This window comes from Meles meles, chromosome 3, assembly GCF_922984935.1.
Source record: "Meles meles chromosome 3, mMelMel3.1 paternal haplotype, whole genome shotgun sequence".
Taxonomy (NCBI): Eukaryota; Metazoa; Chordata; class Mammalia; order Carnivora; family Mustelidae; genus Meles; species Meles meles.
The window spans coordinates 84,502,139-84,524,511 of record NC_060068.1 but is presented as its reverse complement, the minus strand read 5'-3'; the positions used below and the strand labels follow the sequence as shown (position 1 = coordinate 84,524,511).

General features: G+C 43.7%; 1 protein-coding gene across 2 annotated transcripts in view; it reads right to left on the bottom strand.

The window, feature by feature from the left end:
* Positions 1-22,373, bottom strand: part of ZNF366 (zinc finger protein 366) — a 68,521-nt gene that overhangs the window by 15,401 nt on the left and 30,747 nt on the right. For both annotated transcript variants that reach the window (XM_046000818.1, XM_046000819.1), the window contains exons 2-3: positions 4,435-5,780; positions 810-1,001 (exon numbers count right to left, since the gene is read on the bottom strand). In XM_046000818.1, the coding sequence (XP_045856774.1) occupies positions 810-1,001; positions 4,435-5,766 (1,524 nt within the window). In that variant the 5' untranslated portion in view covers positions 5,767-5,780. The remainder of the gene's footprint in view (positions 1-809; positions 1,002-4,434; positions 5,781-22,373) is intronic.

Here is a 22,373-nt window from a genome sequence, read left to right as displayed (position 1 = left end):
AGGAGGGGATGGGAAGAGTGGTGAAGAGTCTGGAAAACCCAAGCATTTCTAAGTAATATCAGTCATTGTCTTGAGTTTTACAAATCTCCAGCTCCCATGTTATTTCTGCTGATAAAATAAAAATCCAACAAGTTAACGTGATACAGACATTTTAATGAAGATGCTCAGTCCTTACACTCCATGGCACTTAGGAACAAATGGGAAACACTTCAGATGACTGTGCTCACCATGACCCAAACAAGTATTTCTAAGGTCATCAGAGGGGCTAACCTCAGAATCTCATTCATCTTGCCTGGGAGACCTGCCCTCAAATTACATGGCTCAGTCCAAGCGTCAGGAGGGCAAGAGGGGAGCTATGAGAAGGGAGGGGCAGTCCTAGAAGCCTCTCTGACTCCTTTCTCTATTCTACTCATTGGCTTGTAAGGAGAAGAGGACTATACCCAACGGTTCCTTTCTGGAATGGGAACTCTCTGCATCACCTTCGTCCTCTAACAACCTCATTCCCCAAATGGGCCTTCCATCCTCAGACCTCCCCTACTAGCTCCCTCCTCCCCTGCACAGTCTACTTCCACAGTGAGACAAACAGGGCAGGCTTCTCAGGGACCAGCTAAGGCCTGGTGTGAGCATAGGTGGTGCCAGGAGGAACAAAGCGGCAGATGGGCCTGGGGCTGGCCACAGACCTACTCTGAGCCTGGGTGATCCCACGGATGGAGCAAGTAGAAAGTTTCCCAGAGATTCTCCCCCACAGGGCATTAGCACAACCTTCTGAGTCCTCCCCACCCATATCCCTCCTGGGGCCCACTGCCCACCTTGCATTTGAAAGGCTTTACATCAGAGTGGACGATCATGTGTGCCTTGAGGGTCTGTTTCTGCACAAAACTCTTGTAGCAGAGGTGACACTGGTAGGCGCGAATGTTGGTGTGGATCAGCACGTGTCTCTTCATGTTGGCCAACAGAGTGAACTCCCGCCCGCAAATCCCACATTTGTGCTCCTTCACGCCCTGGAGGGAAGCAAGATGCCAAACATGCTGTGGTTAGCAGGTAACATGCTTTCTTTCGTCAGAATTATTGTCTTCATTTTTCTCTTTGCCACACAAGTCCATGAAAAGCTTGCTGACAGATGATGAGTCCCAAATGGTGGGGCATTAGCCTTGTGAATGGCTGTTTTCTTGAAAAGTGTTGCTTACATACTCTTTTTTTGTTTTCTGAAAACCAGGAACTAAGCCAGAACTTTAGAGGAAAAGAAAGCTACAACTCTTGTTCCTGCTGCTACAGGGGTTAATTCTACAGTAACAGTTCTGGGGATTAATAGGATTTTGGTGAGAGCGCTATGGAATGATATGTGAAATGAGTCTATAATCCACCTTTCCTGATAATGGAAAAATAAAACCTCCTCAAGTGATAACGTCATTTCTCATATGAAAACCAATGTTTCCTTGCCTTCTCATTAATGGACTTGAAAATCCCAGAAGAACAATTCATGTGCACACTGGAATAAATTACAATTTGATAATCATCTCTTGAAATAGTCTCCTGGGCTCCTACAGGTCACGGTGACCTCTGCGTGATTTGGCTATGGAGCCTCAGCTCAGCTAGCTTCTGTCCTATAGGGAAATTTGGCAGAGGACAGCTTTCTGAATTAGAAACAGGACAGAAGAAGATTTTCTACTTTCCTTGCTGTTTATGGAGAAGTGTTCGAATACTTAAGCATCAACGCCCTCAACTGAAAGCACTCCCAGGGACTCATAGCATTATATTGTCTATTCCTGACTCACCAGTGCTTTCCTGAGAAGACATTTGCAAGCCATCTTAACACAAAAGGACTTTTCAGAAGGAAAACTTAGAGAATGATGGCATTAAAACTAAGGTTGTTACAGGATTATAACAAATTACTTAGCTAATAACTGTACCTTATAAAACACATATTATCTGGTATCCTTAGTGACCTGGGGAGAGAGGCGTTCCAAGTTTAGTTCTGAGTCTCTTTGCCTATATGTCCATTTCTTTAATGTGGGCCATGATAAGAAAATATCAATCCTCAGTTCTGGTGAGCCTATGGCACGCAAGGGTGAGTCCAGGTCTCTGCCCAGTCATGTATTGGCTGTGTAACTTCAGACAAGTTTCATGGCCTTTCCTGGTGATAGCTCTCCCTCATCTCAAGATGTGGTGGTGGGTCATGAGAATCAGGAACTCTTTCCAGCTGGAATACTCTTGAGTCTAGATGACTGTAGGTGAGTATGAATCTATGGTAAGGAAGAGACCTAAATTTTAATGGCCTCCTAAGAAGATGAATTTTAACAATGTGTTGCATATTCAAGCCATGAGTTTAAAATTTTAAAATTAATAAAAATTATGTTCTTGATGGGTTTTAAACATTACTTCAGCATCTTTCTTCTCAAGATTGTCTCTACTCTTGTCTGTGATTCTGTTATCCTGCAACCAAGGAGAAGAATCTACTTATCACTGTTTTTGGAATTCTCTAAAGAGAATTCGGTGTCCCAAGTAAAATTCACATGTAGTCTGGCCTACAACTCCAGTGAATAGAAGGCTGGACACAACTTGGGGAACAAAGGAAGTGACTGTGTCACTAAGAGGATCAGTGATGATAGCACAGAAAGAGAGCCCATGGGAGTTGTCAGAAGTGAAGGAGGGAAATGAGGAGAAGGGGGACACTTGACAGTAGCATTCAAGAGCTGGAGTCCCGAATTCTGGGTGACTGTCCCATGCCTCAATGTCTTCATCTGCAAATCTGGAGCAAAGATAACCACAGGTAGGGGCGCCAGGGTGGCTCAGTGGGTTAAAGCCTCTGCCTTTGGCTCAGGTCATGATCTCAGGGTCCTGGGATCGAGCTCCCGCATCAGGGTCTCTGCTCAGCAGGGAGCCTTCTCCCCGCCCCCCCCCCCCCGCCTCTGCCTGCCTCTCTGCCTACTTGTGATCTCTGTCTGTCAAATAAATAAAATAAAATCTTAAAAAAACAAAAAGATACCCACAGGTAGCTCTTAGAGTTGTTGACGAGGATCAAATGAGAAGTAAAGCGCCTGTGACACAGGAAGTGTTCAGTAAATACTACCTCTCATTGTTTGCTGACACTGTGGATTAAAATGTGTTTAGCTTCCTAATTCAAATGAGACATTTCAGATACCAGGCTGTTTCATCCATTTTTACTTCATTTTCTACTATCTTACAGAATTTTTTTGTGTTCCAAAATGCATCTTTGGCTCCTTTTCCATGCATGTAGGAGCCCCTGAAAGCAGCATATGGTCCCCCTTTGTGGCTGAATCTCAGCACAGGTTCTTTGTTGATGGCTCCTGCATTAGGCAGGTGCCTCCTGTCCGGATGGTGCCTTTAATAGGGCAGGAGCTGGTGGTACATTACCCACAAGGCAGCCACCCATTTCATCTCTGCTGCAGAGCCAAAACATGCCCATGTTGTGTCCTAGCCTAGCAAATGAAACTCATTATGGCAGAGTAGAGATACTATCTTGGCTGGGCAAAGTCCTCCAATGACCTTTCTGAATTAAAGAGTGCTTTAGAAATGCTGGCTTACTAGAAGTCTCTTCTGCCAAGAAAACCACTTGAGGTCAAAAGCGTGAGGGTAGAGGTCAGTGGGGCAAAGTTCCTCTCTGGAAGCTCGAAGCCAACCCAAGTCAGCTTAGCAGGGTAAGATTTCTGGGATACGACTGGGACCTGGCATTAGTTCATCCTGCCTCACTCCAGAGCTCTGCTTGCAGACTAGGTTGAGCTTAGATCCTGGGCCTGTATTTCCCCCTTAAAGACCTGAGCCCAGGGAAGATAAAACCAAAGCAAACAGAAGGATGCTATCTCATGCCTCCCACAAAAGACACCACAGGGCACTGCAGGCAACCAGCCGGGGGCTCTGCTACGGGAAGCACAGGCCTTGCTGGACCCAGAGCCATGTACATATGAAGCAGTTCTCACAGTGAAGGGAGAAAACAACCCAAAATGTAGCCACTGCTCCAGCAGCAAAGGCACCAAGAGAAATATCTAGAAGAAGGCTCTGATGAGTATATCCCAGGCACAGAGCTGGTCTTGGGTAAATGAGGCCTAAGAACCCAGGCTAGTGCCCTGGATGAGGTTTCCAGACACCGAATTTTAGGGTTTGTAGGAGGCTAAGAAGCAACAGAACAAGGACCTGTTGTTTCCTTTGGCCTTCCTCACTCTCCTTTCCAAACTGGCCACATTATTTATTTCGAGGCCCATCTTAGACTCTAGAAGGCTGGATGGGAAACGACTTACTTCTGGTGTCTCGACCAAGGGGAGGAAGGAGGTGAGGACTCAGGGAAGCAGCCCCTTGCCCCTCCAGTCCTAAGCGGGGGCAGCGAAGGGGCCCTGGCCCCCTCCACCCCGCCCCTAACCAGGGCTCTGCGCCTGCTCCCCAAGTGCCCGCCCCTGGGGCCGGCAGAACCCACGGTACCTTGTGGGTGAGGGAGTGCTGCTTGAGGTGGTGGGGCTGCACGAACTCCATGCCGCACTCGGAGCAGATGTAGGGCCGGATGTCCTTGTGCTTCATCATGTGGTTCTGCAGCTGGCTCGGGTACTGGAAGGTCTTGTCGCACTCGGAGCAGCTGTACTGGATGGGGCCGCGGTGCGTGGTGAGGTGCCTCTTGAGCTGGGCCAATGTGGGGAAGTCGAGGCCGCACTCGACGCAGATATTATCGCGCCCGCTGGCGTGCTTGGCCTCGTGGGCCTTGAGCTCGCTGGGGTAGGCGAAGCCGCGGCCGCACACGCGGCAGTTGTGCGGCTTCACCTCGCTGTGCTGCATCATGTGGCGCTTCAGGTGGCTGGTCTGCGTGAAGGCCTTGTGGCACACCTGGCATTTGTGGGGCCGCGTGCCCTGGTGGGTCAGCATGTGGGTGTGCAGGTGACTGAGCTGCTTGAAGAGCTTCCCGCAGCGCGTGCACGCGTGCGGCTTAATCCCGCTGTGGCCCAGGATGTGGGTGACCAGGTTGTACTTGGAGGTGTAGGACTTCTCGCAGGTGGGGCACTGCCAGCGCTTCTGCGCCCCGCCCACGTCCACGTAGTAGCTGTCGTCGATGCGCACGTTCACGTCCACCCGCTCCACCTTCTGCTTGGTCTCCTCGCTCTCCGGAGGTTCGGCTTTGCGCGGCAGCAGCACTTCCGGGGGCTGCTTGGGCAGGAAGGTGTGGCGGCCGAAGGGGAAGGGGGAGGCCGAGGGCATGAAGAAGGGGAACATGAGCCCAGGGGGCACTTTGGGGTAGTAGGGGTAGGGCGTGGGCAGGAACGGGGCGGGGGCCGGCTGGGGCCACAGGGCGCTGGGCTTCACGGGCTCCTGCTTGACGGGCTTGCCTCCCAAGTGTTCCAGGGTGCGGTAGAATTGGAAGCCCACGTTGCACAGGTCGATCATTTGCGAGTCATACTTGGGGCGCGGGGGCTGCGGAAAGAGCAGAGGGAGGCTGGGAGGGCCTTGGTTTTTGCTCTCCTCAGCGTGGAGGGAGAGCGGGGCCTCTTCCGCGGGGTGGTTGTACGGCATCTTAGTGGGCATGCTCTTCCGTTTCCGGGACCCTCCTCCTTCAAAGACGCCCGGGAATCCATCTAGGTGTCCCGGAGGAGGCTCATACCGAAATTGGGAAAAAGGTCCCCGGAGAGCTTCTGGGAAGGGGTGCCTTTGGGGAGCTTTCCCTCGGGAAACCACTGGCTGCAGGCAGTGGGGAAAGGAGGGGGCTCTCTTCACACCCAAACTGAAATGCACATCCTCATCTTTGATCATCTTCATTTCCTTCTGCATCCTTGGCAATTTTCCTTTAAAGAGAAAGAAACTTGCTGTTTAAAAAAAGAGTCCCAAAAAAGAGTCCCTTTTTTCCCCTGAAGGGTTCTGGCTATGTATCAGTACTAATTTATGAAGAGTGATGCTTCTTTACTACTCACCCTCACTTGTCCTAGGGCTGTTTGAAGTATTTTTTTTTTTACCCCTTACAGACCCATTTCCTGGAGAGCCCTGGCCTCCTGGATTGGGACCCTAGAGGTTCAGTCTAAATCCATAGCCACAGAATCCTAGCTCGGGTTTGGCGGGGAGGGCATGAGAGTACACTGAACTGGGAAGAAACCTGAGAGTTCAACCAGCCATTGTGCCTTAAGATGAAATTACCAAAAAAAAAAAAAAAAAGAAGAAGAAGAAAGCAAGACCCAGACAGATGAAGGGACATGCTGAAGCCCCAGCTGGTCTGGGCAGGAGTCAGAACTGGGACCCATTCTGATAGCCTGAGATGGAACTGTCATCTGTTAGTATTGACTTATATTTGTCTTTGGGGTTGTTTGTGTTCTGAAGGAACCAATTTTCCCCTGCCCCTCTCTGTCTTGGGGGCCTTGGCTACTGGAGGGTGGGGAGTATGCAGGTCCACACAGGTGAAGAGATTTGCCTGCTTAACTGGGATCTCAGATTCTCTGAGTTACCCATTCCAAGCAAGATATGCTGCCGGGGTACATCAAGTGGACGAGGTCAATGGGATCCAGAAAAGCCTATAAGCCAATGTCACAGAGTCATCTTGGCAACTTTTGCATTTTTAGCTTCCACCTGGAGCAACCTCAGGTGCAAATTTCCAAGATTATGGATCTCTAAAACTGTGCTTGCCTCTCCTCCTTCACACAGGTGTCCGGGTAAAGCCTGACTTTCAGTGATTCCTGAGGTGTGTGACATTTCCTTGCTGAGCCGGTTACTGACTGCATCCTGGTGACTACATCAGGTATGTGGGGGAGAGCCTGTGAGCTGGAGTGTAAACCAAGGACTCTGCTTCCTTTCACGTGTCTCCTTGCCATTTTTCTACACTCCTCATGTGGATAAGTGGTAGAAAGAACCAAGTGGTTCTGACTCCATGTTTCCAGGGAGGCCCTTTGTACAGAAGTCCTCTGAACTTGAATAGGATACCTAGGGCCCTGGCCCTGTGAGAATGGCTACATGCTGAGCAATGTAGGGTGAGGGTCCCAGGGTGAGGGAACCAACAGCTTCTACTGATTTTCTTCAGTCCTTGATGGACCAAATGTAGATTCACAAGGACCTAGATATTCCCAAAATTGCACATGTGTCTTCATGGGAGGTTTGAAAACTGAAGCACAATTAAAACAGAATGGGTCTTTTTACATTGGATTACCAATTCCATATACAGATGAGCCAACTGAGAGAAAAAATATGTTTTTATTATATGAATATTTGGGCATTACTTAAAACTGCTACATAAAATCATCAGAAAATGAAAAAATAATGGCATTAATCTTTGCTTTGTATTTATGTGGTGCTTTGTCTTCTTTCCATGGGTTTGGAACTTAGTAATTAAGAGCAAGAGCTTGCTTATTTAGCACTGATTTTAATTTTTTGTGCGTGTATTTTCTTGTTAAGAAGGTATTAAATAATGCATGGCTAATGATGTCTGGTATCTCTATACCATGTGTTATATCTTCTACTAGAAAGCTACTTACATGAAAATGGATGTTACCACTAATTTTGAAACAGAAGGTGTTTTGGTATATACACATTATTATTGCCTTTTTTTAGTATCTTTGTTTAGTATCTTTGTTTTTAGTTGTGGTGTAGTCTACTAATTGAGTCACTTTACTGTATTAGAGGTGGCATTTTTAATACAATACTAATTTCAAAAGCATACTTATTTTCAGCATTTGCATTTTATCACCATCAACCTAGTATGGCAAAGAAACATTGTTGAACAGAGATATTGTGTTTTTAAACATCAACAGCAGAGTTGTGGCCCCCAAATGCAGAGATTTTCTGTATATGCATTTTAATTTCCTCCCTATTTTAATATGATTAAAATTTTCCCCAGTTTCTGACTTGTGTGTATACATACCCTCCCCCTGAAACAGTAGTGTGCCTATTCTAGAATAAGATAATTAATTCAGGAGCTTTAAAAAGGCATTGAGATCCATCCACGGGCATTTTCCCAGAACTTTAAAACAGTAATCCCCTCTGCATAAAGATCTTAAGGGATACTACCAGTCCCTACAGAGGTCAAGGAGAACTGGATCTGCTTCCTCTCAGCCCTCTTGAGAGAGAAATCAGCCGTAGCTGCTGCTAGTTATTAATATCCCTGTCTTCTGAGCACAGGGTGCTAAGGAGAAGCCCTAAGGGGTGAAAGAAAACCACAAAAAGCAAACTCACTGGGGGTGGGGAATGTTGAAGGGAAGAACAGGGAAAGGATGTTTTCCCCAGGAGGTAATTTATCTTGAAATCAGTCAACTTACAACTCTGGCCTCTACAAAAATATTAACAAACTCCTAGAAATCCTCAATGTGGGCCACCCACAGACTCCTCTCTATTTCTAAAAATATGTCCACAGGCATCCATGGCAGATAGGGATTCCCATTCAGGCGGCAAGAATGGATTCCCATTCAGGCAGCAACAGAGATCTGAGTGACACAGTCATCTTCTTGGTCAAAGGCAGAGGACTGGGGAATGGCAGGTCCTCCTCTGGCCAGTAACCCGTGGCTTCCCCCAGAAAACTGGCATATCGTAAGACCGTTCCCAACTAGGATGAGCAAGACCATATGCAAAAAAGAAGAACTGAAATTGTAGAATAGCCACCTGTGGGATAGTTTGGAGCTTTGCTTTGGAGGCTGAGGATCTAGATTTGAATTCTTTGTGTTAGCAGCTGTGAGGAACTGAGCAAGTTAACTTTGGGGCTTGGTTTCCTTGGGAGTTGGGATATCCCCACTAGGTTGTTAGAAACTTAAAATAGAGCATGTATGTGAAAGTGTGTTAAACACTAGACAGCATGGTACTCTCGAGGGGTAAGAAAGAGTGGACAGGAGGGAATGATTGCTGTTGTGATCAGTAGACAGATGCTGGCTGACAGCATCTCTCTTCCATGCTGAAGCTCTTGGTCAGCCTCTGGGTCTCTGCTTTGCAGGTCAGAACATAGACTGGACTCATTAGCCCTGAGTTGATCTTGTCACAGCAGTGGATGTGAACCACACTACAACAGGCCAGTGGGTGAGGTCAGGACATGGGTATTCATTCAGTGTGGGGATCAAACTTCTGGTTTGAGACTACTCCCCCAGCCCTTCTCTCTGGCTGTCTTTCCTTTTATGGTGATGGCTCTGGGCCTACATTAAGAACAGATGGCAACTTACTGTCAAATGATTTGTTCAATAAATACTTATACATGCATACATTGTACATCTCTTAAGAGAAATGAAAGTCTCTTTCATTTGCAGATGTAATCTTACAGTTTTCTGTAAATTGAACTTTTTTTCAAAATAAAAAGTGAAATTATACATTGTACATCTCTTAAGAGGAAAAAAAAAAAAAGAACAGATGGGTTTGGTGAGTGGGGACCAAAGGGATGTGGTGGGCTTGTAAGGTCTTCAGCCAGTCTGTGGGAAGCTGAAGGATTGCCCCCAGTCTAATATCAGAGGTCACCTTCCCAGAGACAGGAGGATCTGTTTGTCAAACCCCAAGTCTCAGGTATTTAGGACAGTGCTGAGCCAACAGTGGCTCTCACAATTCCTGCTAGACTGTGAGGGCAGGAACTGGGTCTGTTTTGTTCACCCAGCACAGTGCCGAATGCCAAGGAAATGCTCAAAAAATTGCTGTGGGTTGCGAGAAGGGCGGAAAGCTCTTGTTTTTAGTCTCCATATGGAACTTTTCGATGTATAATTTTATCTTTATTTAGCATTCAGATGACTTTTTGAGACATCCCTAATCAGAGCATGAGCACACTCATAAACCCTCAGGTAGTTATTGTGGGAGGAACTTGAAATATATACCTTGTGTGTGCTATTGCTTACCCTCCTCAGTTTCCAAGGCTGCCTTCCCTGACCTGATCCTCAAATCAGGATAAGCCCTACATCCTGGCTATTTCCAGGATACAAAGTATATGGAAGCTAATGCTGGGGAGCCATCCTCAAAGTGCTTTATAAGGGTCTGCAACCCAGTCGGAAAACAGATGTCCCAAAAGGCCAACAGGCAAGAGTGACTAGAAAGACAAACCTTTGGGGGCACGGGCGCCTGGGTGACTCAGTCAGTCAAGCATCTGCCTCTTAATCTCAGCTCAGGCCTTGATCTCAGGGGTGTGAGTCAAGCCCTGTATGGAGCCTACTTTAGAAAGGGGGGGGGGCGTGGATCAAGAATGTGAAACCTAGACCAAGACTAAGTAGTCATCCTGTGCTCTTCCACCCAAAGGAGATATTTGAAACGGTAGTAGCAGTCCACATTTTGCACTGTGAGGTGAGTGTGGAGGTTTAAAAACAATCACAGATTTTCATTGCTACTATCCGAGAATGTCCCTGACTTTCTTCTTTGTATACTCAATCACCAAGGCAAATGGGCTGTAAATCAGGAAGCAAATAATTTCAGGAGGAAAATACTGGGTTGATCTGTGTTAGAAGAATCTGGGACTTAAGATGTCTTCTTTCATGGGTATTATCCACAAGAGTTAGGGATGAGGAAATGGGGAATGAAAGGATTTTAAAAACAAAAATAAAATCTCCTTCTGAGCCATAAGGACCAATTAGAAACGCAAGGCCTAAGATGAAACCACATTTAGTTTGGGAAAAAAAAAATTCTTCTAATAATGCCCTTTAATCAGGAATTCACCTACTGCACTAAAATATAAATATTCCCCAGATAAAATTACTGGTATTTTGTGGTTCTCACTCGAATCTAAGGTCATTCCAGTAAATGGTATCAGAAGAGTCATGGTGAGTCAGCATGCCGGAGGCAGATATGCTTACCTTAACTCCATAACACTGATTTTTGTTCATCTTGAAATTCATGGAAAAATATTCTCTCACATTCTTTATTCCTTGAAGCTTTCCACATTTCATTGGAAAATGTTACATCTTGCTATTGGAGACATTGGCTTCCTTTTTGATTTGAGAGAGTGGCACTTTCTTATGTGGTCTACCTGGAGCACTGCTCTCAACAAAGATGGAAGCAGGGAGGAGGTGGGCATTGAGGAGACATTTAAGAAAAAGCAACAGTGCTAAGAGAAGCAAAGGGTAGGGAGTTGAGGGGGAAGGAATCAGGAAGGCAGGATGGGAGATACATGGATTCTGTTCATGCAAGAAGGTTTTGTAACATTCCTCCAAAGCAAGGTGTTATTGGATCACCTGGTTCTTTGTGATTTTGATAATAAAAGAACTTTGAATCTTAGAATTAAACATTGTAATGATGGAACAATATTGTCTTTATATATATGTAGTTGTATTGCTGAGTTCCTCATCTGTGTATATTTGGCAAATAAGGATTCAGTCTTGTATTCCTGTGATTGGCAGGAATAGAAGGGTCTCTGTATGCAGCTGGCAAATAAGGCAATATGTTCTAAAGAAAGGAATTGTCTGCCTTGTCACACCCTGGATTAGTGGTATACCTAAGAAGAGATAACCAGCTACCTGCTAGCAAGATCCCAGGTAGGGCCCTTCTGGATGGCCTTCTGGCCCTTATTTAATTTATAAACCCAAATTCCTCCCATTTTGTTATAAAGTAATCTGTCAGCCTACAGCATGGTGGTCAGAAGATATTAATTGGTGACAAGACCTATTTACATGTAAAACAGTTAATTGAACTCACATAATTTATTTTCTTAAGTTTCTAGAAATCACCAGGACATTACATAGTTAAAGTCGTTTAGTTTTTCATTGTTTAGATTGTCCATGCTGAGTATGCATATATACCATATATATTGACATGTACACTAAAAAGGTCTTATTAAAACAGTGACAAATTCAGCTATTAACGTGCATAAATTAAGTAGATGTGGGAAAAAATAAAGAGATGTGGGTTTCATTTAGGAAAGTGTTAATGCCTAGATCAAGTTTCTGGAAAGCAGGAGTGAATAGAATTACTTGAGCCCTGGAACAGCTGCTAGGGTGTTGGGGTTATCTCTGCCCTCGTGACCCATTTAAAGGAAGGAAATGAATTGGAGATGTGACTTAGCAGTTTTCCTTCCCAACCCTCAGAGCTAACATATTTCTTGTGGATGGAGCTGTAACTGGAATGTTAAAATTTTTTCCTACTTTCTTTTGGGGGAATTATCCTTAGAATATATGTCAGGGTTTTTTGTTTGTTTTTTGGTTTTATTTTCATAGATGAAGTACATTTGATATAACCCCTTCTAGCTAAGCAAATATACACATGCATTTTATAAAGCTTAGTTTTGTCTATCTCTGGGAATGACAGCATATTCTGTTAGGTAGGCCTTAGAATAGATAGCTAATGCCAGAAAATATGACCCTCTGGCAAGCAAGGGTGGTAAGAATTAACACATAATAAATGAGGATAGCCATCTATGGAAGAAACCTATCTTAACAGCATAACTCAAGGCTGTATTTTTGGGAGAGGGGTGTGAAGAACTGTTTTGTATCTTAATTCTAGTGGTGGTTACACAACTCTATTTGTCAAAGCTCCTAGAACTCAAATGAATTTTACAGTATGTAAATTAAAAATAAGTTTAAAAATATAAAAGAAACATACCCCCAAAATGCTACTCTGCACATTAGTATAAAAAAAGTAACTGAGGATATTTGGAAAATACTAGTCAGGGCTAGCAGACTCCACCCTCTAATCAAGTCTTATCTTTGGAATGCATCCAATAATATGCATATGATATATGAAGAGGGGAACTCAGTTACAAGTATTTGATGATCTTAATATTGATCTTTCCAAAGGGAAGACTTTGAATGTGGCAGATATACCAGCTTTTTTGTTTGTTTGTTTTGCTTTGTATGTTTTCTATTCCGTGTGAATATTATGGGGGCAGGGATGGTGCTTTAAATTACACTTCAAGGTCTAATTTTTTTTTTTTAGATTTTTTTTATTTATACATTTGACAGACAGAGATCACAAGTAGGCAGAGAGGCAGGCAGAGAGAGAGAGAGAGAGAGGAGGAAGCAGGCTCCCTGCCAAGCAGAGAGCCCAATGCGGGGCCCGATCTCAGGACCCTGGGATCATGACCTGAGCGAAAGGCAGAGGCTTTAACCCACTGAGCCACCCAGGCGCCCCTCAAGGTCTAATTTTTGGCCCCAATTGCATATTCAGTAAATAATCTTCCATTACTCCTCCAACATTTTTGAAATGTTTGTCTACCATCAGTGGATAGATAATTCTGGTCATCAGGAAAGATATTTCTCCCCCTTGTAAGTCAATAGATTGGTATTGACATGTAGGTCCACAGATAACTCTTGTGAATGAATCATTTCCTCTAAGAGTGATTAATGGAGTGATTTTATGAAATGGAACACATGAATGTCCAAACCCACAGACCCAATCCTGAGTCATGGCAGCCCCATCAGATGCTACTATCCCATGAGGTCTACCTGAGCAGTCTCTGCCATCTGTCTTTTATACCTTACACTGGATATGAGCCAGACTGTCCCAAGATTGTACAGGACAGGAGGTAGAGAGAACCTCTCTTACTGGAGGCTTTTTGGAGATGGACAGGTGAAACTCTCCTTTCTATCAAAGCTGGAATAAAATGCATCACTTCTCTGACATTTATCACATTTGTCTGTCTGACTCATTGACTAGTTCCTGTGTTGCTAGTCACCTTCCCTGTGGGTAGGTATCTTATATTTCTAACAATCTGGTTAGAAAGTCAGAAACTTGCCTACTGCATTAACTGTTGTTGGGATCCAGTAATTGTGTAGAAATTGATTTAATAAGTCCCATGTTTTAGCTTGTTCTTGTTCCCTGGTCCCTGTTCTTACCTGAAAGAAGGAATAACTGGTTGTCCTGCCCTGTCCCAGTTCATCCCAGGCCAACTTCACATCAATACACTGCCAGGAACAACTCTGGTGAGGAAGGTGGTTTAGCTAAGGTATAGCAATGGCTAGGGTTTTGCTTTTCAGAAAGCACGGCCCTCTTTGCTTCCTGTGGATGCAGAATCCTTAGCCAGTGTAGGCCTTATTCCTTTGACCTGAAAGGTGGAATTCCAGTTCTGTTACACTGAAATAATTTGAGTGAATATGGGAAGGCTCTGGAAATGCCCAGTGATCAAAATGCCACCGAGCCTCTAAGGGAAGTAGAACATGCCCACGTTCTAGCAAACAATATCCCAATAAGGCAGGCCACCACAATTTCTCTCAGTCACCCCATAATTGCAAGTTCCCCCATGATCTGCTTGGCGAATGTCCATTAGTTTTGTGGAAATGCCCACCCTAAAGGATCTTCAGTCTAACACTCTCTCTGCTCCACTATCTCAGCTGCCTGCCCACCCTAATGGGCAAAGGGATCTGTGACCTCACCCTTTCTTTTTATTTTTATGTAGAGAAGATTCCTGCTTTATTTCTATCTTCTGACACATGATCACTTTTTATCCTGGATACCAGTTTTCACCTCACACTTTTAAGTTTAAGGTCTTCTGTTTCGTGTTGATTTTTCTACTGATTTACTCACTAAAAGCCTTCTTGGAAAATATATAAATGTATTTATTTCCTCATGTACTCATACCCTTAGCCTGTCTCTGGAAGGAAATACAAGAATCTAGTAAGACTGGTTACGTCTGAGGAGGTAGACTATATGGCTGGTGGAGGAAGGCTTGGGAGTCCAGCACTCAAGTTACCCATTCAGGATGGACTGTTGCCATCATAGTCTACAGAGATGGGAAAGTGCCCTGTGGGTGTGGAGTTCCCTGGGTGGAAAGAAACTTTTAATTGTGTACCCTTTCAACTTATACTTTAGCAGACGTGACTGACTTAGCTGCTCAAATACTGCACTAAAAAAGAAAAATTCATATTGGCTTTCAAACAGCAAGCATTCAGACAAAATTAGACTTGGGATCCCCTTCCTTTTGAGTGGTTAAGAATTCTCTGGAAGCATTTCTTTGGACTTCTCAAGTTTTCTGCCCAAGGTCTTTTGATGCCCCTGGCAACGTTAATCCTGGTTTAGACTTTGGGTTTGCAGCTTTGGGACCCAGGGAAGTTAACTGTAAGCAACCGCAAAGAGTCAGACATGGAGAAACCTCCCCAAAGGCATTCACTCAGGAAATTCCTTCAAGTGCTTTCGCTGTGCCTGCGCTGTGTGGGAGCCAGAGGATAATGTCTAATTTGCCAAAAGCTAACTTCAAGGAATTCATGGTCTGGGAGAAGAAACTGACAAACAGATGTGGAGAAAAAAAATTCTAGGAGCTACAATAGAGAATTCTTGAACTGGCAGGTTGATTTGCTGGATATGAGGGAACAAGAAGCAGAATGGCATTTCTTTGACATAAAATAATTTCTTTCAAGATATTCCTTTATTTCCTTTTTTTTATTATTAAAACTTCCATTAGAATAACAAAAAACAGATGGAAGAGTATCTGTGAATGTGAGAGAGATGAAACTACCCTTTTCCCCAACTAGTGCTCCAGTTTCCACTAGCCATGTATCCTGCAGACCAGAGGAAGATATCGGTGACTTGAAAATTGGGCTGACCTTTGATGAGCTGCATTAAGAAAACCAGGAGTATATAAGACAAAAATACATTCAACCTTGGAAGTTCAGATTAAATGAGTTTGATGTAAATATTCATAGTAATTATAGAATTAATTCTGTAAAGAATTAATTAATTAATTAATTAATTTGTAAAGGCAAATATGACTAATCCAGTTTCTTCAAGCTACCCATCCCTGAGTTTTTCCTGGGCTCCTCCCCAGTGCTGAGAAGGAAATTTGGGATGCTAAGGATGAGGCCCTTGGATTATTAGGTCCTCTCCCAGGGCACTAAAGTAATTAGGGTGCTTAAAAGCTTCTTCCAGGGCAAAAGTCCAATCCTATTTATGACACTGCACAAGCCTACTCCAGCCCTCAGACAGAATTAGTCCCTCCTTCGTCTCAGCTCCCACAGTCTGTGCCCACACCCGTCACACTGATTCCTCCCCAAGCACTGCAACAACCTGCTTGCCCACGTCACTGGGATCCCCTTGAGGGCTGGACTGATGCCTAAACTCTCTGAGTCTTCACGGCCTTGTAAAATGACTGGTACTTATGAACAGTTTTAAGTGAGACATTTTCAAATTGCAATAACTTTCTAGTCATAAAATGGTCTTATTCTGTTCATTAGCACTAGTAGATAAAACTACAAAAAAAATCTGTGGAGTTCTTTCCTTGTATTCTTTTCTTTCTACTTCCCACCTAACAAATAGACAATGCTTTTCTGTTGTTGTTTAGGATTAGTCATCAAAAGGAACATAATTTATTTTCAGATGTGGTTCATCTTGCTTATTAAGTGTTGTGTTTAGAGAATGGCCCTAAAAAGCAATGCTCACATTCCCAAAAAGGAGCACATTCATATCAGAATCCATAACTTTGAATCTAACTCATCTCTTTTCCATACCTCAAGTACTTATGACATTAAAATGTAATAATACTCCAAGATTTGTAATTACCTCAACGTGTCTCATTCTAGCATTCTTCTTTGACAGTTTCTCCCTTTAATATGTTCTCTCCCACAAATCCCCAATACTAATTTTATGTAAAAGATAAGGAAGAAAGGGAAGGAGGGAGGGAACCAAGAAGTCAACTTGCCAACACCTTTTACATTGGCCATGCATTGTTGGGTGGTTGCTAGAAAATCTTGTTCACTGTTTCTTAGAAATGGCTGTTAGCCTCTCTCTTTGTTTCCATTCCCAGAGCAAGGACTGTAGTCTGGTTGCCCACTTCACTCCTAGGTTTCTTTCAACAGTTTCAATCCACTCTTCCAGACCATTTTTCTCCTTTTTTAAAGATTTCTTAAATACCAGAGTCAAATTAATCTCCTAAAAATTTGGCCCTTTTTCTTTTTTTTAAAACTCTTAAATACAATTTGTATTTTTTTTTATTATGTTAGTCACCATACAGTACATCATTAGTTTTTGATGCAGTGTTCCATGATTCATTGTTTGCGTATAACAGCCAGTGCTCCATGCAATATGTGCCCTCCTTAATACCCATCAATGGGCCAACCCATCCTCTATCCCCTTCCCCTCTAAAACCCTCAGTTTGTTTCCTGGAGTCTGTAATCTCTTGTGGTTCGTCTCCCCATCTGACTTCCTTCCCTTTGTTTTTCCCTTCCTTCTCCTAATGTCCTCCATGCTGCTGAATACCCAACTTTTGCATCAGCATGGATGGAACTGGACGAAATTATGCTGAGTGAATTAAGTCAAGCAGAGAAAGTCAGTTATCATATGGTTTTACTTATTTGTGGAACATAAGGAATAGCACGGAGGACATCAGGAAAATTCGTCTCTTTTTCTTAAGACAGCTCTCTAATAAGGAACAACAACAATAGTGTATAGATATTGCTACACATAGTTTGTAGAGCTTGCTAATTTCTGCTCCTATATCCATTCCTCCTTCTACCTTTAGGATCTGAACCCGGATTTTGCTTGTGGTGACTATGTGCCCCTCCGAAGTGCTAGCCTTTTCAACATCCCTTCAGGTAGGGGTTGTCTGGTGCCGCAGTTCTGGCCAATGAGATGTAAGCAGCGGGGGCTAGGGATTTCTGAGAAAGCTCTTGCGTTCCTAACACAGAAACCACCTGCTTTATCTTTTCCTATTTTAATTCCTTCTTTCTGGAATGTGGATATGAGGTTGGAAGTGCAGCAGTCAAATCACAACCATGAAACAAAGTTAATGACAATGCTTCCCACAAAGTATAGTAGAGGGGAAGAGAGCACTTATCAGTATGAAACTGCAGTGACCCTCTTGGTGCTGGTCTTCTGGTTATTTAACAAAACAAATCCTTTACTTCATTAAGACAATGTATGCAGAGTTCTGTGGCTACAACTAAACAAAATCCCTACCTGATACACAGGGCAATGTAAACTTTGCTCCCTGACATTCAAAGCAAATGTGAACTCCTCTCCCTGACTTTCAGGTCCTTTAAAACAGATCCAACTGAGTTCTCCTTCTCACTAAAATCCTCTCAGCACCAATGAGACCAGGCTTTCACTCCTCTTTCTACATGGAGCAAACTGATTTCTACCTCCTGGCCTTTGTTTAGACTGGTCAGCCATCCAGGAATATTCTTTCCATTGATCCATCCCATTGTTCCAGGCTTCCTCCCGGAAACTTTTCCACCCTAACCCTTATGCCCAGTTATCTTTTCCTCCTTTCTCTCTCTCTCTCTCTCTTTTTTTTTAGTTTTTAAAATTAATTTGAGAGAGAGTGCCTGTGAGTGGAGGGGTATGGGGCAAGGGGAGAAGGAGAGAGGGAGAATCTCAAGCAGACTCCAGTGGGCATGGAGCCCACTCAGACTCTATCTCAGGACCCTGAGATCATAACCTGAGCCGAAAACAAGAATCAGATGCTTAGCCGTCTGAGCCACCCAGGTGGCCCTCCGTTCTTTCAAATCTTACTATATCACCCCACTGAACCCTGGGTTAAATACAGTGTTTGTTTAGGCGTTTTTTGTTTTTTTGTTTGTTTGTTTGTTTCTTTTTTTTTTTACTTCACTCTGGTTCCTTCACACTTAGTTTTTGTTTTCCCATAAGCTCCTTTCAGCCTGGGATTCATACCCTTCTGTCTCCCGTTGTGCCTTGCATGGTACTAATTGCCATGTAGTTACTTGGTAGAGAACTGTTGCCCGGGTAGGATTCTCTTACTATGCACTGCTATAGCTGCTTTTTGAAATACATTTGTTTGTGGCTTTACAAGGACATGTGAATTTAGGTTGTATTTCCATCTTGGAAGAGATACCTGCATTCCCATGTTTACTGCAGCATTATTCACAATATTCACAATAGCCAAGAGGTGGAAACAACCCAAGTGTCTGTCAATGGATGAATAAATCAAGGAAAGTGTGTGTACTGGAATATTATTCAGCCTTAAAAAGGAAGGAATCCTGGCATTTGTGACAGTATGAATGGAGCTGGAGGGCATTCTACTAAGTGCAATAAACTAGACAGAGAAAGATAAATACTGCCTGGCATCCCTTATATGTGGAATCCAAAAAAAAAAAAAAAAAAAAAAGTCGAACCCCTAGAAACAGGATGTTGAGAAGTAGGTGCCAGAGGCTTAGGTGTGAGGGAAATGGAGGCTGGTAAAACGGTATATAATTTCAGTTATATGATGAAAAATCCGAGGATCAAATGTAAAACATGGTGACTCTAGTTGATAACACCATACTATATACTTGAAATTTGTTAAAAGGGTAGAAGTTAAAAGTCCTCCTCCCCCAAAAAAGTGGTAAATAATGGGGTGATGCATGTGTTACTTAACTAGTTGGAGGGGATCCTTTCACAGTGTATAGGCGTATCAAGTCATCACGTTGTTTAAAGATCTTACAATTTTATTTGCCAATTATACCTCAGAAAAGCTGGGGGAAAATGAGGAAGTCTCTTTAAAGATACATCCTCCAAATACCTTAAAACATCAGCAGAAGTGTGTCTTGTTGAATAGCAATCTCTAGCCTAAGTTGCAATGACTTTGTTATTTCGTATATTAATCTCTTTTTTTTTTAAATATTAATTAGCAAAACAAACAAAAATGATGGGGAACATGAAATAATCATCTCTTTTGGGAAAGACCTTGGGGAAAATGCCCACAGGACTCATTTATAAGTGTCTGTGAGTTGCTTTGGGACACTCTGAGGAGTCTCAGTGTTGCTTGGTAGAAACTCCACTGGGCAGTCTTGATGGAAAAAGAGAGAGTCCAAGCTTATGAGCAGGGACACTCAGGCTTGCAGGACTCAAAGGATACTTTGGGGGCCTCAGAGGCTCAGGAGTGTTTGCCAGGTTACCTCCACAAATTGACCTCTGATGTATTTGTTGCCCACTTCAGGCTAGGCCACATGGGGGTGAGGAGAGAAGGGATTCTCCTGCAAAGATGTATATGACACAGTGCCTTTCCTCCGGAAGCTTGCCACCTAGCTGAGGAAACGAGCTAGAGATTGTAGGATCACAGACTGTCTGAGTTGGGGGGGACCTAAAAGGTCTACAATGTCAGCCACGTTATAAGTTTCTTAACCGTTCAGGGTCTTGTTTTCCACCTTTATGAACCAGAGCTGATACTGCCTACCTTAGTAATGAATTGAATAAGATAATATATCTGTAGAGTGCCAGCACATAGTAAATGTCATTCAGTCTGTTTTTAGTATTACCATTATTACAAGTCAGCAAATTATGTTCAGTAATGATGCTGGTGATAAGATATCACCCAATTAATAGTGGGTGAAAGGGAAAGAGGGAGGGGGCATGCTGGCATACTGAGGAGACAGCACGCCCTGTGGGGCTGCTTCTGGTTACAGTGATTGATCTGGGCTGTCCAGTGAGGGTCTCGCATGGTGCATCAGTCTATGGAAACTGGGCTCAGGAGACACAGGGACACTAACTGTCACTTCCTGAACAAGAAGCAGGCATCTAACCACAACCCTGTCACTAGCCCCGAGTGCTAGCAGAGCTTACCACAAGGAAAACAGCAGAGTAGAACCCCACAGGGATGATGCCCTGATCATTTTAAAGTTGCATCATCTCCCATCCTCCAACTCTTGCACGGCGCCATGCTTTATTTTCCCAGTGGCAGTCAGAAGAAATCTTTGCCATTCATTTATTTGTTCTCTGTCTTACTCTGCTAGATCATAGGTTCCATAAGACCAGGTCTTTGCCTGTTCTATTCACAGTCGTACCCACCAAGAAGAGTACCCTGCACATAGTTGGTTAGTACATGGGAATCACTTGAGAACTTTTAAATGCACAGAACCCACCCACCCCCATGCCTGAACACAATGTCATGCCTAGACCCCTCTCCAGATCTAAATTATATCAGGATCTGGGGGTGGGAACCAGGCACTGGTGTATTTTAAGAGCTCTATAGGGGATTCTCACAGCTATCCAAGATGAAAAACTACTGCAGGGAAGCGTGCCATAAAACAGTGTTATCTATCAATGGCAGAAACTCTATGATAAAGGAAAGGTGATGGGGCCAAGGGTGGTAGAAGAAGGATTCTGATGGAAGAAGCCCTGTGACATGCAGTCATCCTTCCCTTTCTTCCACACAATCAGGCTACTAGGGGTGGGATACAGGTGTGATGAGATTCTTCTCTATGACAAGGCTGAATTGATGAGGCACATCTCAGGCAATGGCCATTGTGGGGTCCAGGTAATCCACAAAGGGAAGCATCTGGGCAGGTCATGCTGTACCTGGTGCTGGTGGGGTACCACCCATGCATCATTTGAGGGCATATGAGTCTCAAACTTGAGAACCTTCCCCACCTTTTTTTCTCCTCCCAAACCCCAACCTACCCCAAGGCTCTGCCTAGCCACCTGCTGGGAAGCTGGGCTGCAGATTTGGTCCCTTATAGGGATGGCTCATCTTGGCTCTTCTAACCTGCAAAACTTGACAATGCGGAAGAGAGTACAAGAAGGTTTTCTCCCTGCATGACTGATAATTGTGAAAGGTTGAGCTGTGGGATTTTTTTCTTTCTCACTTCTCTCTTGGAAATCACCTCCATATGCTCATTGGACTGTAGGATAAGACTTCTTCTTTACATTGAGAAAGCATTTCCCATTATATTTAGGAAGCAAAGTGAGTTGCTGTTTTTTCAGCTTCCTTAGTTGCTTTTATGCCATTTGTCAAGCTTGATTGTCTTTGGAAGAAAAAAAAATCTTTTCATTTTCAAACATTGAGTGACTAAAGGCAAGTTCTTCCCTGTACATTGGTTGATTGTTCACATCTTTTAGAATATCTTGCTCATGTTTGTAGAAAAAAAACAGCTGATACTACTGACATTTAATTCCATCAAAAGGCCTCATCCAGTTCCCCCCCTCCCAGGTAGGATATGCAGACTATCTATCGGAAAATATTCAATGACACTAATCCAAATGTCTGTATTAAGCGTGAAGGAAAGGTAGAGTATGCATTTAATATCCCAGAAGCTGAGCTATTGGCATTGAAATGGCTGCTCTTAAGAAAGCCATTGTGGCACAAAGAGGTGACTATTTTAGGTGCTGTTGATATCTGCAGTGGGCCTGGGGGCTTCGCAACTGAGGTTGAACAAACAGGTTTTTTGTCCGTGGTCAGGATGCTTTACTCAAGGGACTTTGCTATAAATCAATGGTGTTATTAGTAAAATAATAGCTGTCATTAACCAAGGACTCAGCACATGCAAGGTTTTGACATGGATTATCTCGTTCAATCACTATTATTACTATCCTTATTTTACAGAAGAGGAATTTAAGGCACGATAAGGGTAAATTATTTGTTAAGGTCACATAGCCTGAAAGTAGCAGCTCTTAGCCAGGTATTGGTAATCTTTTACTTCGAGGGTCAAAGAGCAAATATCATTGGCTTTGTGAAGCCTACAGTCTCTGTTGCAACTATTTAGCCCTGTCCTTCTAATGAAAGCAGCCATCATAGCCGCGTCAACAAAACAGGAGCGGGGCTGTGTTCCAGTAAGACTTTGTATACAAAAACAGGTGATGGGCTAGACTTG